This window comes from Lutjanus erythropterus, chromosome 21, assembly GCF_056507025.1.
Source record: "Lutjanus erythropterus isolate fLutEry1 chromosome 21, fLutEry1.hap2, whole genome shotgun sequence".
Lineage (NCBI taxonomy): Eukaryota > Metazoa > Chordata > Actinopteri > Lutjaniformes > Lutjanidae > Lutjanus > Lutjanus erythropterus.
Genome location: NC_139337.1, coordinates 11401004 through 11421535, shown reverse-complemented (window position 1 = coordinate 11421535; position 20532 = coordinate 11401004). Strand labels below are relative to the sequence as shown.

Genomic DNA, 20532 nt, shown 5'->3' with positions numbered 1-20532 from the left:
GCTACAGTAAAGGTTTCGGTGGGTTTATGAGTCATAAACTTAAACCACAGTTAATATAAATATCATATATTTTAGAAGGCATACTATAATAGCGCTTTGATCAGTTAAATTGGGTCTTTATCTCAGAGACATTAACTTATTTGGTTTGTTTAATCATTAATGTGGTTATACTCCCTGTGCAGCTGGATATTTGCATGCATAGAGGAACTTCAGCATGATGTATGATAATTTATTGGCTGTAAAAAATGAACATATTAACTAATATAATTCAACAAAAGCGTGTTTCTTTCAGTAGAGTCTATGTTGTGCTCTTTAATAAGAACTCAGCCTGTCTTTTTATATCTTTTACTGTAATTTCATACAGTACACAACGAGCCTATGAGTGGCAAGCGGAAGAGGTGAAGAACTGGGTGAGGGGGAGGGAAGAGAGACATATTGAGAGAGACTGAGCGAGAGGGAGAGAGAGAGAAAGAGAGAGAGCGTGTGTGTGTATGTGTGTGAGTGACTGAGAGGGAGGAAGAGCGCAGGGTGCGCTCCATCCACAGCCTCAGTACACCGGACTGTCATCTCTGGAGCGGCTCCCTGCATCCCCCACCAGCTCTCCGCTGTTTTCATCGGCTTTCACACTTGGCGGGCGCAGCATGGATACGATTTAAGACGCACCACCGAGCCGTCAGCACTTTCACCTGCTAGAAAAAAACCAACAGATTCTCTCAGAACTCATCCGGCTGAAGTCAGAATAATGATGGAGTATTGGAGGCAATGCGCGTTGTGGTTAATTAACTGCAAGGTGCTTCCAGCTAACCACCGGGTTACATGGGAGTCAGCGCAGGTATTTGACTTGGCCCAGACCCTCCGGGATGGGGTCCTCCTCTGTCATCTCCTCAACAACCTCAGACCCCAGACCATCAACCTGAAAGAAATCAACCTCCGACCGCAAATGTCACAGGTAAGAAATGACTGTACGCGTCCCGAATGTCTGCTCCTCGCTGCGTCGCCAAACTACAACTTAGCCCCGTTGGAGAGAGCGTAACCAGACTTCCTAAGAATTGTGCCAGTTTTAAGTTTTCTAGCTTCTCAGCTAAAACAGGCAACATGCGAGAACATGACTTGAGTTTATTCTAAAAGAAAATAGGTATACATAAAGTTCGGCTGAACACAAACCACAAATTATTACTTTGTTTTAAGAAAATTTAAACTTTTTGAAATCTTGGTTACGCCGCTCGCCACCGCCCCCACCGAGAATTTTGGTGGCGACATACGTTACAAATAAGAAGCCAACAATTTATTTTAGTTGGAATTATACTCACATTAGTCCATACTTGTGTATGGAATGCATGCCGAAGTAAAACGACGATCCTTGCCATTGTAGGAAGCATTTAATTGTTGATGTATGACCCGGCCATGCTTCACAGTGAGTAAGCAAACACTAAATTGCAAAAGAAGTGGACGAAATTTCGCATCCATCTATCTTGGCCAACTTACTGCTGTTTAAAAGCCGTGCTGTGAGCGAAAATGGCAAAATCATTACTTTATTTTATTATTTTACTTCAGTTTATAGTATAAAATACTTATAGTGACTGTTACTAACAGACAATGTTGGTCAACACTGAACCGTTATGTACAAACAGCTCCACAATCTGCCCTCTATAGGTGATGTAGACACACAGGGGATAAAGGTGAAGTGGTGCGAGGCTTTGTTGTGGGCTATCCTCATCAGAGAAGTGGGTTTATCTCATGGGATTAACAGTATGAATGAATAATCTGGTATTTTATTATGATACCATACTTTTTTATGGAGAAAACAAGCAAATAAGCTCTTTAGCTTACATGGTAATGTGAAGGAACAAAGGCAATCTAAATCACCTGACTGGTTGTTTTGGTTTCTTTGTTTGCCTTTTATGTCTTATATGTGGCAATATGAGTACAATTAATAACTAATATAACTATTACTGTACCACAATCAACTCAGTCTTTACTATAGATAGACAGACAGAGAGCTGTGCCCACGTGGCTCCTGTTTATCGGATGGATACCATCTGCTTCAATAACAAGACAGCCGGAGCCACGACCAGATTAATATTCGCCTTCATAACAGTGAATCTGTGCATCTGGCTCGGTGACAACACACAGTGAGGCAGACACTCACCTACTGAGCCTGCAGACCTGCTGTAGAAAAATTAGACTGCACACACTGAACACACACAAACGCACAAAGACTAGAGTGTATTAGCCTCTAATGGATGCCCTAATGCTCTCATCTGATGCAAAACAGGTGATTAGGTTTGAGTATCAGTCCTATGGATGCACTGCACAACTGATGGAGAGGGGGATTAGGCTTGTTTCCTGGAAAAAAAAAAGCCCTCCAAACTCAATGTCACAGTGGGACGGTCAATATTATATGCAGTTATGGTTCCTTCACGATCTAATTGGGTGAGCACACAGGTGAAGTGGACAATTTAAAAAAGCATAGAGGACTGTAATGTCATCAATAGGAATGGAAATCAGCCTCCTAAGGATCTGTTTACTCGAAGATTTCAGAGAAAACTAGATTGGGAGTGTAAGAGGAGAAGCTGATTGGTCCTTTTACTGTTAGAAGTCATGCTAGCATCAATACAATTAGTGATACAGAGACATCAGTAGGTCCGTGTTTGCTGTCATTCATGACATAATGATATATAATGGAGCTGCCATGTGTACAGGGGTGGCGAACTATACTTATGCTCAGTGCCTGGCCTTGCCTGGCCTGGCCTGGCCCAGATTGTGTTATTTTTAGGCAGAGTTTGTTTTATGCATGGCTGGTTGGCTTACTCACACCGAGGCAGTGATGATGAAGCTACATTCCGAGGTGAATTAGTGTTAGTTGTAGGATTAGGCACAATCCAAAGCGCATGTGCAAGTTCACGTGTGTGTGAGCATGTATTGTGCTTTAGTACTACCACAGTGATTTTGAACTGCGTTTCCCAGATGTCATCTGCCAATTACCTAGTGTGTCTAGGAAAGTTTTGAGGTGTTTTAGTGAACTGAACTTCAAGCAGTAGAGTTCAGTATGACTGAAGAGTTGTGGGTGCAACTTTATATCTTCAGCTTATTAAACAGGTATTCTCAAGTACAACTGAATTAATATCAAGTTTAATTTAACTAAAATATGCTTTGACACTATCAAGGTAGTAAGTAATCTGAAACATAGAAGTTGCAACAGTTTTTAACTGATGGAGAACAAAGACATAAAATGAAATTAATTTATTACAATAGGGACCTTAACCAACAGAAGACTTATTTGCCACATATAACGTTATCTTGAGATGACTTTTTCCATCTACAAAAGCAGTTCATTACTCACATGATACACCCATAAATCATCTCAGTGCAACAAAATAAAGTGTGTGTATCTGCAGCAAAAAGTGTCACCAGGTTCTTAGAAAAGAATCTTATTATTCATTTAGTCTTTGGCTGATAAGCATAGAGTTATTTAAGAAGGTTAATTGCATATTGCATAGCTTATTATTATTTATTTTTTTTACAGTGTATTGTGGCAAATAGTAGAAAAATGTACATTTTAAAATTTTGCAAATGATTCCTTTGAATATTAAATATTTGTTCTGGGACTTGACTTCTCTGTATGTATGTCAGTGGATCATGACTCATGGCTTCCCCTTTCACACACATTCACACCTCGTGATGCTGTATACCAACACCCTCTATGAGCACATCACTGTTCAACCAAAAACGGGTGTCAATACCCCCCCCAGCAACTTTCCTCCCTCTGTCTCCTCAAAGTTAAATTTACATAACTGAGGGTGGAGTTGCTTCCCTTTCTGTCTGCATAATTCATGAGGGACGTGGCAGCTACTTTATCATTGGCTAGTAGTAACACATGGGACGCCACTGTGGCCTCACCCATGGGACCCATGCGATGCAAAGACAAAGGCAGTGAGGGGACAGGGCTACAAAGAGCCTGTCTGGCCCCAATAGAAGCATCTCAGAGGACATAAAGGGCCCTGAAGGGCTAGCCCGCTGTGGTGTTAGCTGCGTTATTAAGGCACAATGTATGAGAGGCTCTGGAGGACTCATGCGTGATGTTAGCATCAGGACGGGCTGCTTCTCATTCTGCAACACTAATTATGTTTTCAGAGATTTGTATGAGCTTTTATAGTGTGTCTGCCGTGTTCTGCACAAAACAACAAAGAGCCAGCAAACTACCTGAAAACAGGAGATAGAAGTGGAATCAATGGGATCAGTCTATTTACTGCTCAAAATTAGTTGATCTGCGCTTTAGTCTCTCTTATGAACAAAGATGAAGAACGTTGCATGGGCCGTGTTTGTGTACTCTGTGCATATGTGCATGAAATTGTGCTTTTATAGGGTTTGCCATAAATGAAGAGCTCAAAATTGCATTTGCATTTGGAGGTCAGTGTAAAGCAACATTTCCACCGTCTTTGATCGTTGTTTTACGGGAATGTAATGAACCAATTACGTAGTCTAGACACAGCTCGACCACAGCAACTGCAGCATTTTGCTTTTCTACCAGAGAAAACACCACATAATCAGTAGTTGTTTTTTGTCTTGCACAGTGAAAATCAGCAGTTTAGTGTTAAAGAGGAACTATGGATTGCTTGTCATGGCGCAACAAAGCAGCCATGTGGTCAAACGCGCAGCATGCAGTTTTTCCATCCTTCTGGTTCTTGAAACATTTTGTTCTGCTGAATGTCAGTTTTTACTGAGAGGACTCCAAATATATTCCGAGCTTGCATACATTGGTAGCGAGGACATTAACCTTCTTGTATGTTTTTTTTTCCCTGTCATAATGCTGCTAGCAAAAGAGTGTGCTAAAAACAAACCAGCTAGCAGAATGTGGCAGAGAGTGAGGCAGCCATCGGTGCATTCAGTTCAAATCAGTGGTTGAGGAAGTATTCAGATTCAGTAAAAATACAAATACCACACTGTAACAAACACTCCATTACAAGTCCAAAATTACAAATACAAGTCCTGCATTGATGTTACTAAGTAAAAGCATGTATACAGAAAGAGTGAACAAAGTCATTAAACCATTACAGATGTGATTAAGTTCAGGTAAATTCTTTTTTACATTGATGTTACAGTTTTGGTAACATTACATTTACCACTAACATCAGCCTTTTCAAAGTCTACACGTATTTTATTTGCAGCTTTTGTGAGCTTAACGTTCTTGGGCATGCTAACTAGTTTCCGTTAGAAAACTAACAGTTGTGTCTGTATTGTTAGCTTTAACGCTGCTTCATTCTCTACAAGCCTACAATCAGGAAAATGTATTTAAAGTGTAAAAGTACTCAATGCAGAAAAATGTACCATGTGGCTGTTATGGTATTATATAATATATCATTAGATTATTGTTATTCATAAATTTGAACTATTTTGCACTGGACTGCAACTAATGATTATTTTCATTATGGATTAATCTGATGATTATCTTCTTGATTATTCGACTGATTGTCAGGCCTGTAAAAATGGTGAACAATATGGATCACTGTTTCTCAAAGCCCGAGATAACATCCTCAAATGTCTTGTTTTGTCCACAACCCAAACATATTTCAGTCATTGAGGACCACATGAACCAGAAAATATTCACATTTGAGAACTGAAATCAGAAAATTTGTATATATATTCTTAAAAAAAAACAAACAATAAGCAATTATCAAAGTAATCTGAGATGAATTTAATAGTCAATTAATAGTCAGTTCATCTTTGCAGCTGAACTTACTTTATCCAACCAGCAGTCTACACCACAACATATTACAGGTTGAATTATTCTGATAATTATTATTATGATAATTGCAAGGAAAAGTAGGAAAATCTCACATTTGAGAAGGTGGAACCTGAAAGATGGCAAGTGGCAAGAAAGTGGCAAGAGATTAGAATACTCAAGTAAAGTACAAGTACCTCCAGTTTGTACTTAAGTACCGTACTTGAGTAAATGTACTTAGTTACATTCCAACACTGGTTGAAAACAAGTGCTTAAATACATAAAACTGAGGTTGTGTTGGGGTTCAAGTGTATGTAGTCAAATCATTTGAAATCATCCTGACACTCCTAACTTGTTAAACCCACTGTTGCCTTGTTTTCCGTGTCACAGGATTATAAACTGCGGACTCAGAGTGAGAAAAATTGTTGTGAACAAACCAGCGGGCTAAAAGCCTTTCACACAAACCAGCCGTGAGCCTCAACATGCACAGGAAATCAGGAAATGGAATAGAGGAAGGAAGTGAAACTAAGCATGCCCTCGATCAAGCTCACACCAAAGCACCGAGATGTCAGACACAATGAGGAGAAAAGCCGCCTCTCTCTTCACACAGCTCTTCATAGAGCTGCCTTCAAAGACCTCAAGGCCCATTTTTCTCTTTTGGAAAGTGAAAGTGAGAGAAAGAAAAGAGAATGAGTTAAGAGTCAGGTCTAATTTTAACAAGCATCGCACAGCAGAAAGTGGTTCATAGAGCAACAAAGTACAGAAAAACAAGAGAAAACACCTCATATATTTTACACAAGTTCAAGACCAACATAGAGACGCCATGAAAACTTTATTAACGCATTTATTAATCCATCATCAGTTTATTTGGATGTGATGGAGAATATAGTAATGTTATGTGATCAATTTCATATAGGGTTGTATGAGGTATGATCAACAGTCAGTGAATTACCTTGAGTAGATAGCCCTCAAGTTTTAGGGAAGCAGAGAGGAGAACCAGCAATAAAAGTTGTTAGTCACTTAAAAAAGGTCCACCTAAAAAAATCAATTTGGTTTAAGTGTACTCTATATTCAGAATATTGTCCATGCTTTACTTTGCTGTTAGGCAGACTTTTTTGATGAAAATATGCAGTTATATAAGCCAAATTTCGCTTTCTTCAAACCAACCAAACTCCATTGGAGAAATCACTAATTTTACCTGCAGGACGCTGGGTTGCTACCACTGCATAAATCTGTTTGTCAGTTTGTTTGTGTTATTGTATTATTCAGTCAATCTGAACTCTCCTTTAAAAATAAAGAAATCACAAAATAACACAAACAAACTAATAGACTGAGGTAAAATTACTTATTTTGCCTATGAAGTTTGGTTGGAGTGTTATTTGGCTTATATAATGATGGTTGCTCACCAGAAAAAAGGCTGTCTATTCTAAATATAGCGCACACTTAAACTAATTTTTGCTGACCCCATGCACAGCAGTACATTGCTTAGCTTCTGTTCAATTGGGGGTGCGCCAGCCGGCATCTACTGTGGGTACACACTGAGTATCGACAAGTACCTCATACGACCCCACTTAAAATAATCTTAACTATCCCCTTAAGCTACATAGGCCTATTGCTACTAATTAGCGGGTGTAGCTTAGATCATACATACAGAAAACTACTGCATATGATTAGTTTATTATGTAACAGGATGTTTTTAGGCACACATATGAAAAACCGTTGTCACATTAAAAGATGAATATGTAGGAGTTGTGTTGTTTCAATCTGTAAACTGATCTCAGTATGACTCCTGGAGACCTTTGCAGCCATATTACATTTGTACAAACAGCACACTTAGAGAATACTATTATACATTATACATGGTACATAGTATGTATATTTTATCAAGCTGAGATCGAACTTCTGTGATGTGAAACAATGAAGAGAAAAGCCAATTTCACACAGTGCACACTCCAAACAGCGAGCTTCAAAGGCTACGAGGCTCACTCTTCACTTGCAAAGACAAAAAGTTTGAAAGAGATAGCGTGGGAGAATGAGAAAGACAGAGAGAGAATGTCTTCATTTTCCCTTGCTTCCTGTGGAATAAGACCTCTGCAAGTCATAAGGGCTCACGAAACAGGAGCTGAAACTTACAGCCATAGAACAGATTGTGATTTGGTGCAAAAACGTTAAATAAGATGTTTTGAATGTAAGCAAGCGAGGACAGATGTTTACTGTGTAAATTTTAGGATTCAGATTTGGTATTTAAGTGTAATTACAGGGATAAAGCCTGTAGTGGGACTGTCTCAGTACCTACAGTGTAAGGTACACACACTGTAAGGTAGTAATAAACCGCGATAAGGTCATAGTCAAGTGAGGTGTAACCACATAAAGTGATGTGGTGAAGTGTTAAATGAGGTTATTAATACTTAATGCTTCGCTGTGTGTGCCTCACATCACACACACACACTGTAGACTCTCTTCTCTGTCTCTCTAAGTCTCTAAGTCCTTTTTTCCCCCTTACTCCATGAAGATCACAAACCGTTAAATATAACCGCACTTATTGAGATCGGTAGAGAAAGAAATGTTATATTGCATTTTATCCAGAAAAAAAAAGCAGCTCCCGTTTACACATGTCTGTTTGCAGCTCAGTTTTGACCTAAGAAAAATAGCGGTGACAGCAGTGTACGTTCCAAAGGCCAATGTGGCGATACAGTTGGTGGGTGTAGTTTGGTAAAAAAGGAAATAGTCCCTACCTTAAACTGCTTCCAACAAGGTCTGTGGATTATCTTGAGTAACCAGGTCATGATATTTAGACAGAGACATTGCTGTTGAGTTTTTCAAATGTGCTTTTGGCATTTTGAGCACCACGGGCCTAATGCCATTTAGTTCCATTATATTGGAGAGAAGGCAGATATCTCTGTGGCAGATATCTCCAAAAGTCAGCAACTCACAACAAAGCAATCAAGATGGATACAAAGCACTACAAGTAAGAGGAAAAATGGTGAAAAGTGGTTTTCAGTGTAGGGTGAACTGTCCCTTTAACAACAGGATAAGTTTCATACATGGCTATTTTGCATCTCAGAAATATTTATTATGTCATAAAATTATGACAAATTTACATTGGAGTTAGAATTTGCTGCTGTTGTCCATCATCTTGTGTAGAATATATCCCCTTTTGGATTGTTTCTATGGGAACAGTGAGGCTACTTACTTATGTTAATACTTAACATGCTCATCTATATTGTATGCATACTCATACCTTTATGCTACTAAATTTGCATACTGCAAATTGCGTGCCATTAGTATGCAGTACACGAGCCTTCGGACACAGCTTGTGAATCCCTTGATGACTACCACTGAGTTACTGTGGCTTGGCTGCCCTCGTTGATTCATTTTGAAGAAAGGATTGCACCTGTCAGTGTGTAAACACCACATTACTGCAGCCATGCATGGCGCGTCGGGCCGAGGCACCGCAGCCTCCCATTTACAATTCCAGCGCGGCGTAATTCAGCCGCACTGGTTTGTTCCGCTGTGTCATCACGATGACATGCATATTCATGTGCTGCTTCATGCACACTGGCATGGGCGTGCATATTTGCAAAGACAAGATTATGTTGCACCTCGCTCGTGCACGTGCACGGAGCGCACTGACCTTTCATTCCATCACCAAGGTAACAAGCCTGCACTGCAGCCAACCGGTAAAGGCTGTGCCCCAGTGTACATGAAAGTATGGATAATGTATATGTTGATTTTATTAAGAGATATTCAGTGGTGGAGAATGTACCTGCAATCAATGTTTATTCTGTTACTCAATTCCAACTCGGCCGGTTCAGTTAATCACCGTTGAGTGCTCTGAAAGCTCTTGAGAAAGTCAATACCGCCTATTGTCTTTACAGGCAAACAATCATCATCATAAGTGACATTTTAAGTGTAGTCAGGGGCTTACTCACATCAGAGGAGACCTCTCAGTGCACAGTATCATTAGGAAAGCTTGAATATTAACATTAACAAATGATAATAGCAGTTTTGCCCTTTTTTTTAGCTTGATGGAAATGTCAGGATGCGAGCTGGAAGCCAGTGAGCAGTCAGGAATTGTAGATCCAGATGATACCAACATGGTCATAGCCAGCAGCAGTGTGTCTCCAACCTTTTATTGTCAGGTTCACTGTAGTGGAAACCTGGAGCCAAGCAAGTATCCAGATTTAAGACTTCAAAACCTCTCTATATGCTGCCTAGACACACATGAATAGACCTGTGCATACATTTTGTGTGCATAACATATATGCATTTCGTCTTTGTGCAAGTGTGTCAAGCCAGTATGGGTACGGATAACGCCTGCTGCACATTATTGACCCCATGTGTTCTTCAGTGGGGACAGTTATGTATAAGGCATCCTGCTCTGAGCGACTCCAGGTGGAAGTGATGGACGACTGTTGTCTGTTGGAAATGGGAACGTCCTTATTTGTGTAATGGAGACAGAGAGGGAAAGAGTACAATAGAGAAGGAATAGCGTTGACTCCATATATGTGAGATACAGCACACACCAAGGGAAAAAAAAGGGACAGGGCCATGTGTGAATCTATATATTCTTGTTATTACCAGTGCAGTATATAGAATTTTATGATACTCAGTTTCGTCCCTTCTTTCCACTCTTGCTCCTCTCCCATATTTTCATATCTAACATGATAAATAAAGGAATTCGTTTCAATGAAAATGATGATGCTAGGTAGCTAGCTAGCTAACATCACTAACAGTTGTCTAAGACAATGAGGTGATTGACAAATTGCTCGAAAACAATATGGGGATGGTAAATAGGTAAAAACTGTTATGTACTGAGGTAACTGAAAAGTGAAGTAACTAACTTAAAGATGCAAAATTACAAAGTTTGCAGGTGAAGGTACCGTTACTATAACGATAACATGAAGTCTTTTAAGATGATAAAGTAGCTGTTTCTAGTTAAACACAAAGAATCTTACTCTTTAACAAAAAAGTCTATCTGTGAAGAGATCCTTTCCATTATGCTATCAGACTCTTGGAAAAACAATCTGAGCCCATCAGTGGTAAAACAATCACTTTTGGTGGATGTACGGTGATGGTGCCCATAAGAATTAACTTAAGGTTACATTACAGCCTGTTTAGCCAGCTGCAGTCTTTATCCTCTCTCAAACTCAACAGAAACAAAATAAATCTCACCAAATACGTGCAGAACAGGTCCATGCAAGTGATTCAGATTGCAGTAGTTGAGGCTGAATGAAGATGATGCTAGCTAGCAACCTAACGCTGCTAACGGTTATCTAAGACAATGAGGTGATTATAAAAATGTTGCAAAACGCCAAACACACAGTAAATACTATTAACCATACACGTCAAGCTAACCGTGAAAAGTAACCTAACTCACTTAAGGATGAAAGGTGAAGGCGGACTTTGTAGGTGACGGTAACGTTACTATAGCGTTAGCAGGAAGTAAACAGAGGCACAACTCGTAAAACGGATATACGTCACGCTACATTGTGCAAATAGAGAATAAAAATCTGAAAACATTGAAAACTTTTTGGCAAGAAAATGGACAAACCTGCACTTTTTCAGCTCAAATGTTTTAATTTTTGCAGGTTAAATCCAGAAAATATTAGCACTGATACTGTATCAGCCTCTGCAAACCCATAGCGGTTGAACCACCACACCTGAATGGGCACATACACACGCACAGACAGACAGACAGACACACAGACAGACAGACACACAGACAGCAGTTGACCAGACTCTGTCAAACAAGCACAGCAGAGTGTTATTCACATTTTTTTCACACAGTCTTCCAAGAGGTACTAAATCAGGGGGAGTAGAAGGAGGAGGAGGAGGAGGGACGCTGTCTGCTCACCATTCATGCTCCAGTGTTTGTGCATTCAGTGTGTACATTTTTTTATTTAGTGTGTCTCACAGTGTATATGACACCTCCACCTTCATTTACCCTTTATAAACCCTCTTTAGAGTCAATCACACAGAGTTGAGCTAAAACTAGGCAACAGGGTTCATATCTAATGCTGTAATTCAATTCCCTTATCAAGTGGGGGGATGGAGTAAGCTATGTGTATATGTGGGGGTCACAGAGGTTAAAACCAGGATTTAATGGAAAATGGCTTCTGAGACACTTATTGGTGTTGTGGGGGAGGCACAGAGGTGGAAGGCTGGGACTGGGGGGTTGGAGGGAGTCGGGTTTTGCCGTATTGCCTCATTGTCCTTACATGAATGAGTCTGGGTGTGAACTGGGAAATCAAAGCTTTTCCAAAACCTGCCCCTACACGGTCGAGGGCTGTGTAGCAGAAATGTCAGGAGGCCGGTTTTCTGTCAAGTTCAATTCTTTCTGTGATCGTTCATGTAAAATGTCAGTATAGCTGATCACGCAGTCGGGGTGCTATTAACCTTTATTTATGTTAATGTTGTCAGACGACTTTGAGAGCATAAAAGAATGAATTGATTGACACCCCAGTGCAGCAGCACAGTTATTATTACAATATGTCAATGACAGCACCTGCATTGTGTGTTTGGTTTTATTTAAACGTAGTATCAGTAATGAGGAAGAGCAGGATTTTTCACCTGCTGAGACCAAAGAGAGTTTACAGTTTGCCAAAGCAAAAGACGAGGAAGAGGTTAAGTGGTGTTTCAGTGTGTACAGTGATGTTTTTACTGGAAAACTGGGCTTGAGCAACACGATAAACTTGTGGAGAAGATTGTCATGATCATGAAATGTTCAAAGATGCTAGCCTTTATAAGAGAATACAGTCATGAGGTTTGGAGCATCTGCGCAGTTTGCTGCAAACAAAAAAAGATCTTTTTGAAAATGACCATTGGACATAATGATGGTCTGTTGTATGGAATTCAAAGGAATGGTTTCAATTTGTTTTCTGGTGCAGATTCAGATGATACCACTCTCTTGTCTTACATAAATGTAAGTCTACAGCCAGGAGCCAGTTAGCTTAGCTTAGCACAAACTCTGGAAATGAGGAAAAGCTAACCTGACTGGGTCCAACAGTATCAAAATTTGACCAACCTCTGAAGCTTATGAATTGACATATGATATCCCATTTGTTTTATTTCGTCAAAATCTAAAATGACTCTTGTTTTTTTGTTGTGGAGTTGTTTTCCATTTCTGAAGTCCATTTCCATACTATCTTCATGGTATTTTTGCCACTTGGGGGCAGGATAACTGGTTGTAAACACAACATAAAAGGTTCTCTTTGGGGTTTTAACATCTGGTAGCACTATGGAGTTGTGTTACGGAGTTGTTTGGCTTGTACGTAGCATGAGGATGCATGTGCATGGGACCCCACTCTTGTCAGTGGGGTCGCACCGATGTACTGATCAACAAGTGCCGATAACACACCAAGTTAACTTGGGTGTGACATTTTAAGTGTGTGTGTTCTCAGCAACAGACGTACCTCCAAAGTAAACATGGACAATAATTTAAAATACTTTTAAAAATCAGTGTTGTGGATGTTTGAGAGCTCAAAGATAAACTAAATGTGTTTTTAAGAGTAATGTTGAATTTAAACAGTTTTTGTTTGTTTACAAGAGAATTCCACAGGGCACCTTTAACAAATTACCACCCCATAAAGATGATATGATGAACTGGTTAACCAACATTGCCTATTAACATGTCCAGCAGACACACTGTTGGGTGATCAGAGACATGGCTCCACACGAATGCCAAAAAATAGGTCCAGTATTCTCTCTTCTTTAAGTTGTGTTTTGATTTCCAGTGGGAAAAGTTCATGATATGCTTTAACTTTTATGCAAGTTCTCATTTTCTTTCACAATTTTTGATAATTCATGTACATGTAAAAGGATTAGCAGGAGCAGCTGTCTCCTGGAAACACTGATGACCTTCATGCCAGTCCTCCCCTCACGTAAAGGGGAGGTGACCAGTGAGCCAAGCTCCTGAAAAAACAGAATAGTCCTTTACTGGAAATGTGATACGGTAAAGAGGTGATAAAGAGGCTGTCACCAGCTAGCAGGGGATATTCAGAGTCACGAAAGTGACTGGAAAAAGTGACTGGAAAAGACTGTCTGCATGCTACGTCAGTGCTTCTGAGCCATGTTGTAAACTGGAAGGCTGTGGCTTTCAATCCACCCAAACAAGCAGCTCATTTCACAGTTTAGTACACCTTAAACCAGAGAGGAAGACCTATGAAATCCCTCACCACACTATATTGCTGGAATGAAAAGCTGCTGACTGCAGCTTTATGTTGACAGTATTCCATTAAGATAAGTAAGCTGGCGGGTGTCTGGCCAGGCTGTCTGCTGTGATGACCCCAACCTCAGCAGCAGCAGACCTTCGCCTACGTTCCACCTCCCATTTCCTGGTTACACAGCTGACAAAAGCTCCAACATGACATGAATGTGACCTGATTGCTCAGATTGTGACATGTCACCAACTGGTTATGAGTCTTGACAAAAGAGCTCCACAGATTGGGCCGGTGCACATTATGTCATTCACTCCGGACACAATATCTCAGCTACGCAATCCAGCAGGGGTTTGAAACCGACAGACATACTTTTCCTCCTTTACATTGCTTAAGCTTGGTTCCCTCTTTACTTTACAGGGAGCTTTTAACTACCAAATTAGATTCCTTGCACAGGTCTTGATTCCCTCTGCAGGAGTCTCATCCATTTGATTGCCATTAATTGATGCTCAACAAGATTTAAGCACTGTGATGGACAAACTCTGGCAGTCTTTCATTGCGTGGATCTACGAGAGAACAAGAACAGGATTTCATTAAGCTCCACAATTCGCACGGGGGCCATAAAAGGCTCCAGCTTGTTGCTATGGAGCTTTGACTTGTACCAAGGAATACATAAGCAGAAACTGGATGCTTATTGTGGATACAGAGCACGGCCTGGCTCATATCAAAAGCACAGTGGCGAGATGGCTTGTCTTACAGGAATATTTTTCCCCCCTTATATTCCAGATGGTTGGTCTGAGAGATGAAATGCACTGGTGGGATTTTAAGCCCTCCATACTCTGAGCTTCTATAAGCTATGCGTTTTCATCCAAACCGAGTCACCGTGTGCTTGGAGCTTCCTGCTGAGATGTTGCAGCATAATCTGTCTTTAATTTCTTACGCTACACAATCAGGTTATTTGCAGGTTCCATTGAAATGCAGAAATAGGTGCACTAACACTGTTGGTTATATTTACCTTGGATTTGGTGCAGTTTTTACTTGATGCATCTATGAACAACAGGGTTATAATTAGAGCTCAACCAATTTTATTTTTGAAGCTGATACTGATATGGGAAGGTCTGAAGAATCTTTGGCATTTCTGTACTGCAGATTCTTGTTTATCAGTCTTTATAAACAGATATTTGCATATGAGCGAAGAATCTGGTAATGCAAGGGAGAATATTTTGCCATCGGAAGTGTACTAGTTTTTATTTATAGTCAGAGTGTTACTGACCAATCCTGTTGAGCCAATTTTAGCCATCTTGCATCTGAAGTTGCTAATCAGACTGTAAACAATGACTGGTGCAGGAAGAGGAAGTCTTGACCTGGATATCCAGCTATCCGGATATCCGGGTCAAGACCAGTAGCCTTGAAATATTGGTCATTGCCAATAGGCACTGTGCCAGAGGTTAAATTGGGTGATGGGTTCCGATTACCCATTGACATATTTGCCAGCACCTCTCTAGCCTAGTATATCTGCGATTAGCTAATGTTGGCCAATCTGTTCATGTTAGCTCTCAGTTGTCACAATACGCAAAATAAGTGATCTTTTTGTTTATTTTCTCATATAGACAAGAAATATAGGTAATAGTGGAGAAAAACAGAATAATGATAGAAGGTAGTAATTAGTAAGCTTTAGAGGAGCTGGTAGGTGGATTGTTGTAGTTTCCAGTCGTTGAGCTAAACTAAGCTAAGCTAAGCTAACTGGCTTCTGATGATAGATTCTTATTTACCATACAGACATGAGTGGTATCAATCTGCTCTAACTCTGGAACTTGCAAGTTTACATCTTTGCATTAATTTTAATTTACTACAGTGGCATTAGCTTACCAATCTACACAGGAAACAACACATGCATGCAGATGCAGATGTGCATATTACGGTCACACACATGCTCACACACACCTCAGGCCATTCACTCCCTGAGCCCCAGAGAGTCACTAATACAGAGGAAAGGCTGCCAGTGGAACAGTTACTAGTTGCCTCATGCTGCTACACTCTTGTTAATACAATTCCCCCTCGACTGTCTTCAGCCCCGTGCAGCAGAGACTCTGTCTTTCATACGCGCTCTGTGGATCTGCTTCCCTCAGATAATATACCGAGGTCCTTTGGGACTCTCCAGAGACTCCAGGCAGACAAGATGTGCTTGTCTGATAAAAGAAAGTGATGTGTACAAGTGTAAACATTCAATATTATTCACTCGCTGCTTTGCGCTGCCTCTTATCTGGAGCTCACTGGCTGGGGGCTTTTCTCTCTCTTGTGAAGCCATCTGTAAAGCCTAATTCAATTGGAGTGGAGAGGCATTTCATATTTGATGCATGGACATGCGCCTTACAGACAAATCTGATATCACTTTGTACCACAAGGGTGGAGGTGTGTGGTGAATAACAGAAGAAGTCCGACTGCTTTGCTTCTTCTCCTGAACTCTTTGTTTTTCAAAATGACACTGACTCATTATTGTTGCAAAGGTTGTCAAACACGATTACAGTCCACACACTGACAGAGTGGTACAGGGTTGTGCTCTTTTTAAGAAACAGGAACGGACTAATGAAATTCACTTCCTGCAAGAGTGTTACCTAAGATGAAAAAGAAGAAGAAGACTATGACGATGAAGAGGCTTTCTTACATGGAAACCTATCTCTGATGTAGTTATTATACTTAATGCTATTTTGAGTTGTAGTGAGTGGGCAAGTTTACGAAAATAATAAAAGAAATTAAAGGGAGAGTTCACCTCAAAAATCAAGAATACATAAATTATTTTTCCTCTGGTCTTGTGCTGTTTATCCACCTAGATAGTTGTGATGTGAATTGCTGAGTTTTGAAGATAACGGCTGCAGAGATGTCTGCCTTCTGCCGTCCTGTCTGAAAAAAATCTTCATATTTACTGCAGAGACATGACAGTGATATCAATCTGCTCATGTAGCTCTTGAAAAAAAGTGAATATGCATTTCAAAAAATGTTTAAATAATCTCCAAAACTCTGCAGCTCACATGACCACAATGTAGATGAATAAATAGCACTACAAGTAAAAGGAAAAATATGTATTTTTGATTTTGGGGAACCATCCCTTTAACAAAAGAGGGGCTGTTCAGAACAGTTGTATTCTCCTTCCTTGTTGCCATGAAGCCAAAACTGACATTTTCTTATGAGTCACATCATATTGTGACATTTTCCAAAGCTGACACTTAATGCGATAAACATTCAAATTAGGGTAACTTCCCCATTTAGCTGCCAATTTAGTAAACTTCACTTTGATTCTTCAAGCCGCTTTCCTTTCTTTTCACTATTTCAGTTATTTAACTCATCTCTGTATGTACGACAGTCCAGCACTTTCAGTTGTCTTTGCTCATTTTTGATGCTGGTGCAGCCTCAGCGGAAAAGCCACAACCTCACAGTTGATTTTGCACCAGCTGTGATATTTTTTGTCTTTGTGCCCCGTGTACTCTGTACCAGTTGCATCATGCAAGCATCACCTAAAGCCACATTTCCTATGTGTAATGATCCGCTTGTGATGGATGAACATTAACTTTTGAAAATTTTAGCATGAAAACAAGAACTCCAAAAAGCAAATTTCAGGTTTTCAGATGAGGTCATCTGTTAAACCTAATGAAGCATCTCTTTCACCTGCATCCTTTTTTGTTCCACCCTGTGTCAACTACAGGAAGGTAAATGGGCGTAAGTCACGGATACGGCACGTTGGCCAATGACAAGTGTGTTGACACTTTCCCCTTCAGTCACTGCACTCTTCATACAGAGAGTGAACCACCGTCAGACAACCTTAATACCTAATACTGTGTCGTTTCCCCTCAGTTTTCTCAGTTTCATTGGTGTTCTTGGGCAGTCAATAGTAACTGCTGCATAATTTGGATAAATCGTTTCTGGATGAAGCCCAATTACCATCATTAGTGAAAGATTTAGGTTGCAGACGAGGCAGAAAACACTTACATCCTCGGTAAATGACCTTGTTTATTAGAGGAGTTACTTATTGATTATTTGATGCAATTTTCTTGGGTCAAGGTGCACACTCAGCTGTAATTAAGCTCACAGTGTATAAAAATTAGCAGAGGGAGAGTTTCCTGACTTTTTGTTTTCCTCTACCTCAGACTACTTTCATTGTGTTACTTTATTGTTGGCAACAGTGTTGTTACCCATGAGTCCATTACTCAAATTAAACTGTCCTAACAGAAGATTGAATTTAGACACATAAATCATCTCAGCAGACAACAGAATCCTCTTTATTCATTATGAAAGCTTTTACATTTGTTTAATTTAGTAGGATGGGTCTTTCATTTGAACAAAATATGCTCTGTTACAGTACATCAGCAGTTAAATATATTCTGCTTGTTTTGAAGAAAAAACTAAACAAAGGAAAAACAAACTTAGACTTGCTTATCACAGATATCTGTATATATGTAAGACAATAATTAAAGCTATAATATGTAACATTTTTTAAAATGTTTAAAACGCCAACATTTTTTTTTAGTTGTGTACTTTAGTGATCCCAAATATATGCAACAATGTTCAGATGCAGAGAAACCCATAACTAATTCACAGTAGTGGTGCATTTCCTGCTAGCTGGTTGCTAGTAGGTAAAACTTCCGGAAAAACAGGGGATACGTCGGACACACTCGTCAAAATGTAACGTGAATAAAACTTAAATATTTCCAGGAACATGATTTTGTCAGTTATGGTGGTTGCTTAAAAGTGAATAAAACATTTCCTATGATCCCAAGCTACTTCAGGACATCATCAAACTGTCTTTTGTTATTATTTTAATGTGAGAGAGACCCCCAGCATGCTAGCTGCTCCATAAGGCTAACATGCTACATTCAAATGTAAGTTTAAAACTTAATCAACAGAAAATCCAAAAATATCACAGACTGACTGATTGATTGAAAGTGCAGCACGTTTCATTTAGCTCTTGGTCGGTGTGTCAGGATGCCAGAAATTTAGTAGTCCATACCAGTACCAGTGAATTTCCACTACTCTTGATAACCAGTTAAATTTTAAAAAAAGTTAAAAAATAAAATTCCACCATTGTTAGTTTTCTTTCACACCTGAAATAAAAACTCCTCTGAGTTTCAAGGACAAAAGACTGAGTTGTATATTTACTAGGACTGATGCAAATCACTCAGTGCTGCATTTTACCCACATCTGAAAAGTCATGGAGTGCACAAGTGATTTCTGCTGCTGAACTTTGAACGTAAATTGCACAGGCAGTAGTTTATGTTGACTGACATGGTGACAGAGGAGACATTATATTTTGACGACTGCCTAGAACCAAGACTGATGGTAACATTGTGTTAGCCTAAAAATGGCAGCGTTCAGTTGTTGCAAATGTTGTGGAGCATAGTTGGCTACAAAGGAAAGCCAGCTGTCTAAAAATAATGATTATATGTATTTCAGTTTAAGGATAAGAAGGATAAGGCTTATGTTGTTAATGTAACTTTAACAGGAAGTGAAACTCGTGCACCATCTGGATGTTGGTCTTTGTGATGTTTCACTAAGTTGGAAGTGTTTCCTCATTTCACCTGAACAGTTTGCATACTGATTTCTGCAAATATATTATTAATCCTTGACGATTCGCCTCAAAGGCAAATTACTTTTATTTTATTAATTTCTTTTTTGGTGAGTTGAGGTGGAGCCGTCACTGCAGGTGCACTATCTTAAATGCGCTGCTGCATTTCTTCCATAACAGTAGGCGTTCTTGCTTCCTTGGCATTTAAAGGCAGATGAGACCACTAGTATTCACTTGTCCACTTGTAAGTGTATATGCTGGAAGAATTGCATCCCCAGTACCTGCGGTACTGTGGAAAAACGAGTACATCATTCTTGTGACATCTCTAGCTCTCGGAACCAAAAATGTAGACAAAATAACAAAAGATGGAAAGCAGTCATTTATTCATTGTTTGGTTCTACAGTATATTTATGGTTGCATCATACTGTACTAGCAGGAGTAAATAAGATCCCTGCTTTTCTCTCCCTGCACTATTGAATTATCTCTGTCTAATTATGCACCACTCCACTGTCCCATTTCAACAGGAAATACATCATATTAATGAAACAAGATGCTCTCATGGTGCCCATAAACACTGATTCATCTATCTTTTACAGCTGTGGTCTTCCAGCGTGTCTAGCAGGTCCTCAGTTGCACGTCCTCATTAGACAGAAAGTGAAAACAGAAAAGCAGCAGAATCTGAAGCCATTCAGTGACATTAAAAAAGCTCACAGATGAACCCTTTCTGTCTTGCCAACACAGTTCCTGTGCCTGAAGAATATCCGGACTTTCCTGGCAGCGTGCAGCGAGATATTCGGCATGAAGAAAAGCGAGCTGTTCGAGGCCTTTGACCTTTTTGACGTCAGGGACTTTGGAAAGGTAAGACAGCGCTGCTCAGTGACACAGAATGAGACAGAGCCTGCGCCAGCCATCACTGTTTGTCCCCAAAGACTGAACCGAATGAGTCAAATGTGCTCTTCCTCCCACTCTTGTCTTTGTGTGGAAGTTATGGAGCTTAGTTAAAATTATTTATAAGTGTAAGAGCTCCTTTATCTTGGATTTTAAATTCTAATGAAGATCTTGGAATATGCATGCAGTGTCTGTGCTCAGTTTTG

The 20532-nt window shown here is 39.8% G+C and overlaps 1 protein-coding gene across 2 annotated transcripts in view; it reads left to right on the top strand.

Annotated features, from left to right (window-relative positions):
• The first annotated feature begins 501 nt into the window (after window positions 1-501).
• vav3a (vav guanine nucleotide exchange factor 3a) overlaps window positions 502-20532 on the top strand; it is a 119412-nt gene continuing 99381 nt past the window's right edge. For both annotated transcript variants that reach the window (XM_084747057.1, XM_084747056.1), the window contains exons 1-2: window positions 502-949; window positions 20180-20296. In XM_084747057.1, the coding sequence (XP_084603183.1) occupies window positions 743-949; window positions 20180-20296 (324 nt within the window). In that variant the 5' untranslated portion in view covers window positions 502-742. The remainder of the gene's footprint in view (window positions 950-20179; window positions 20297-20532) is intronic.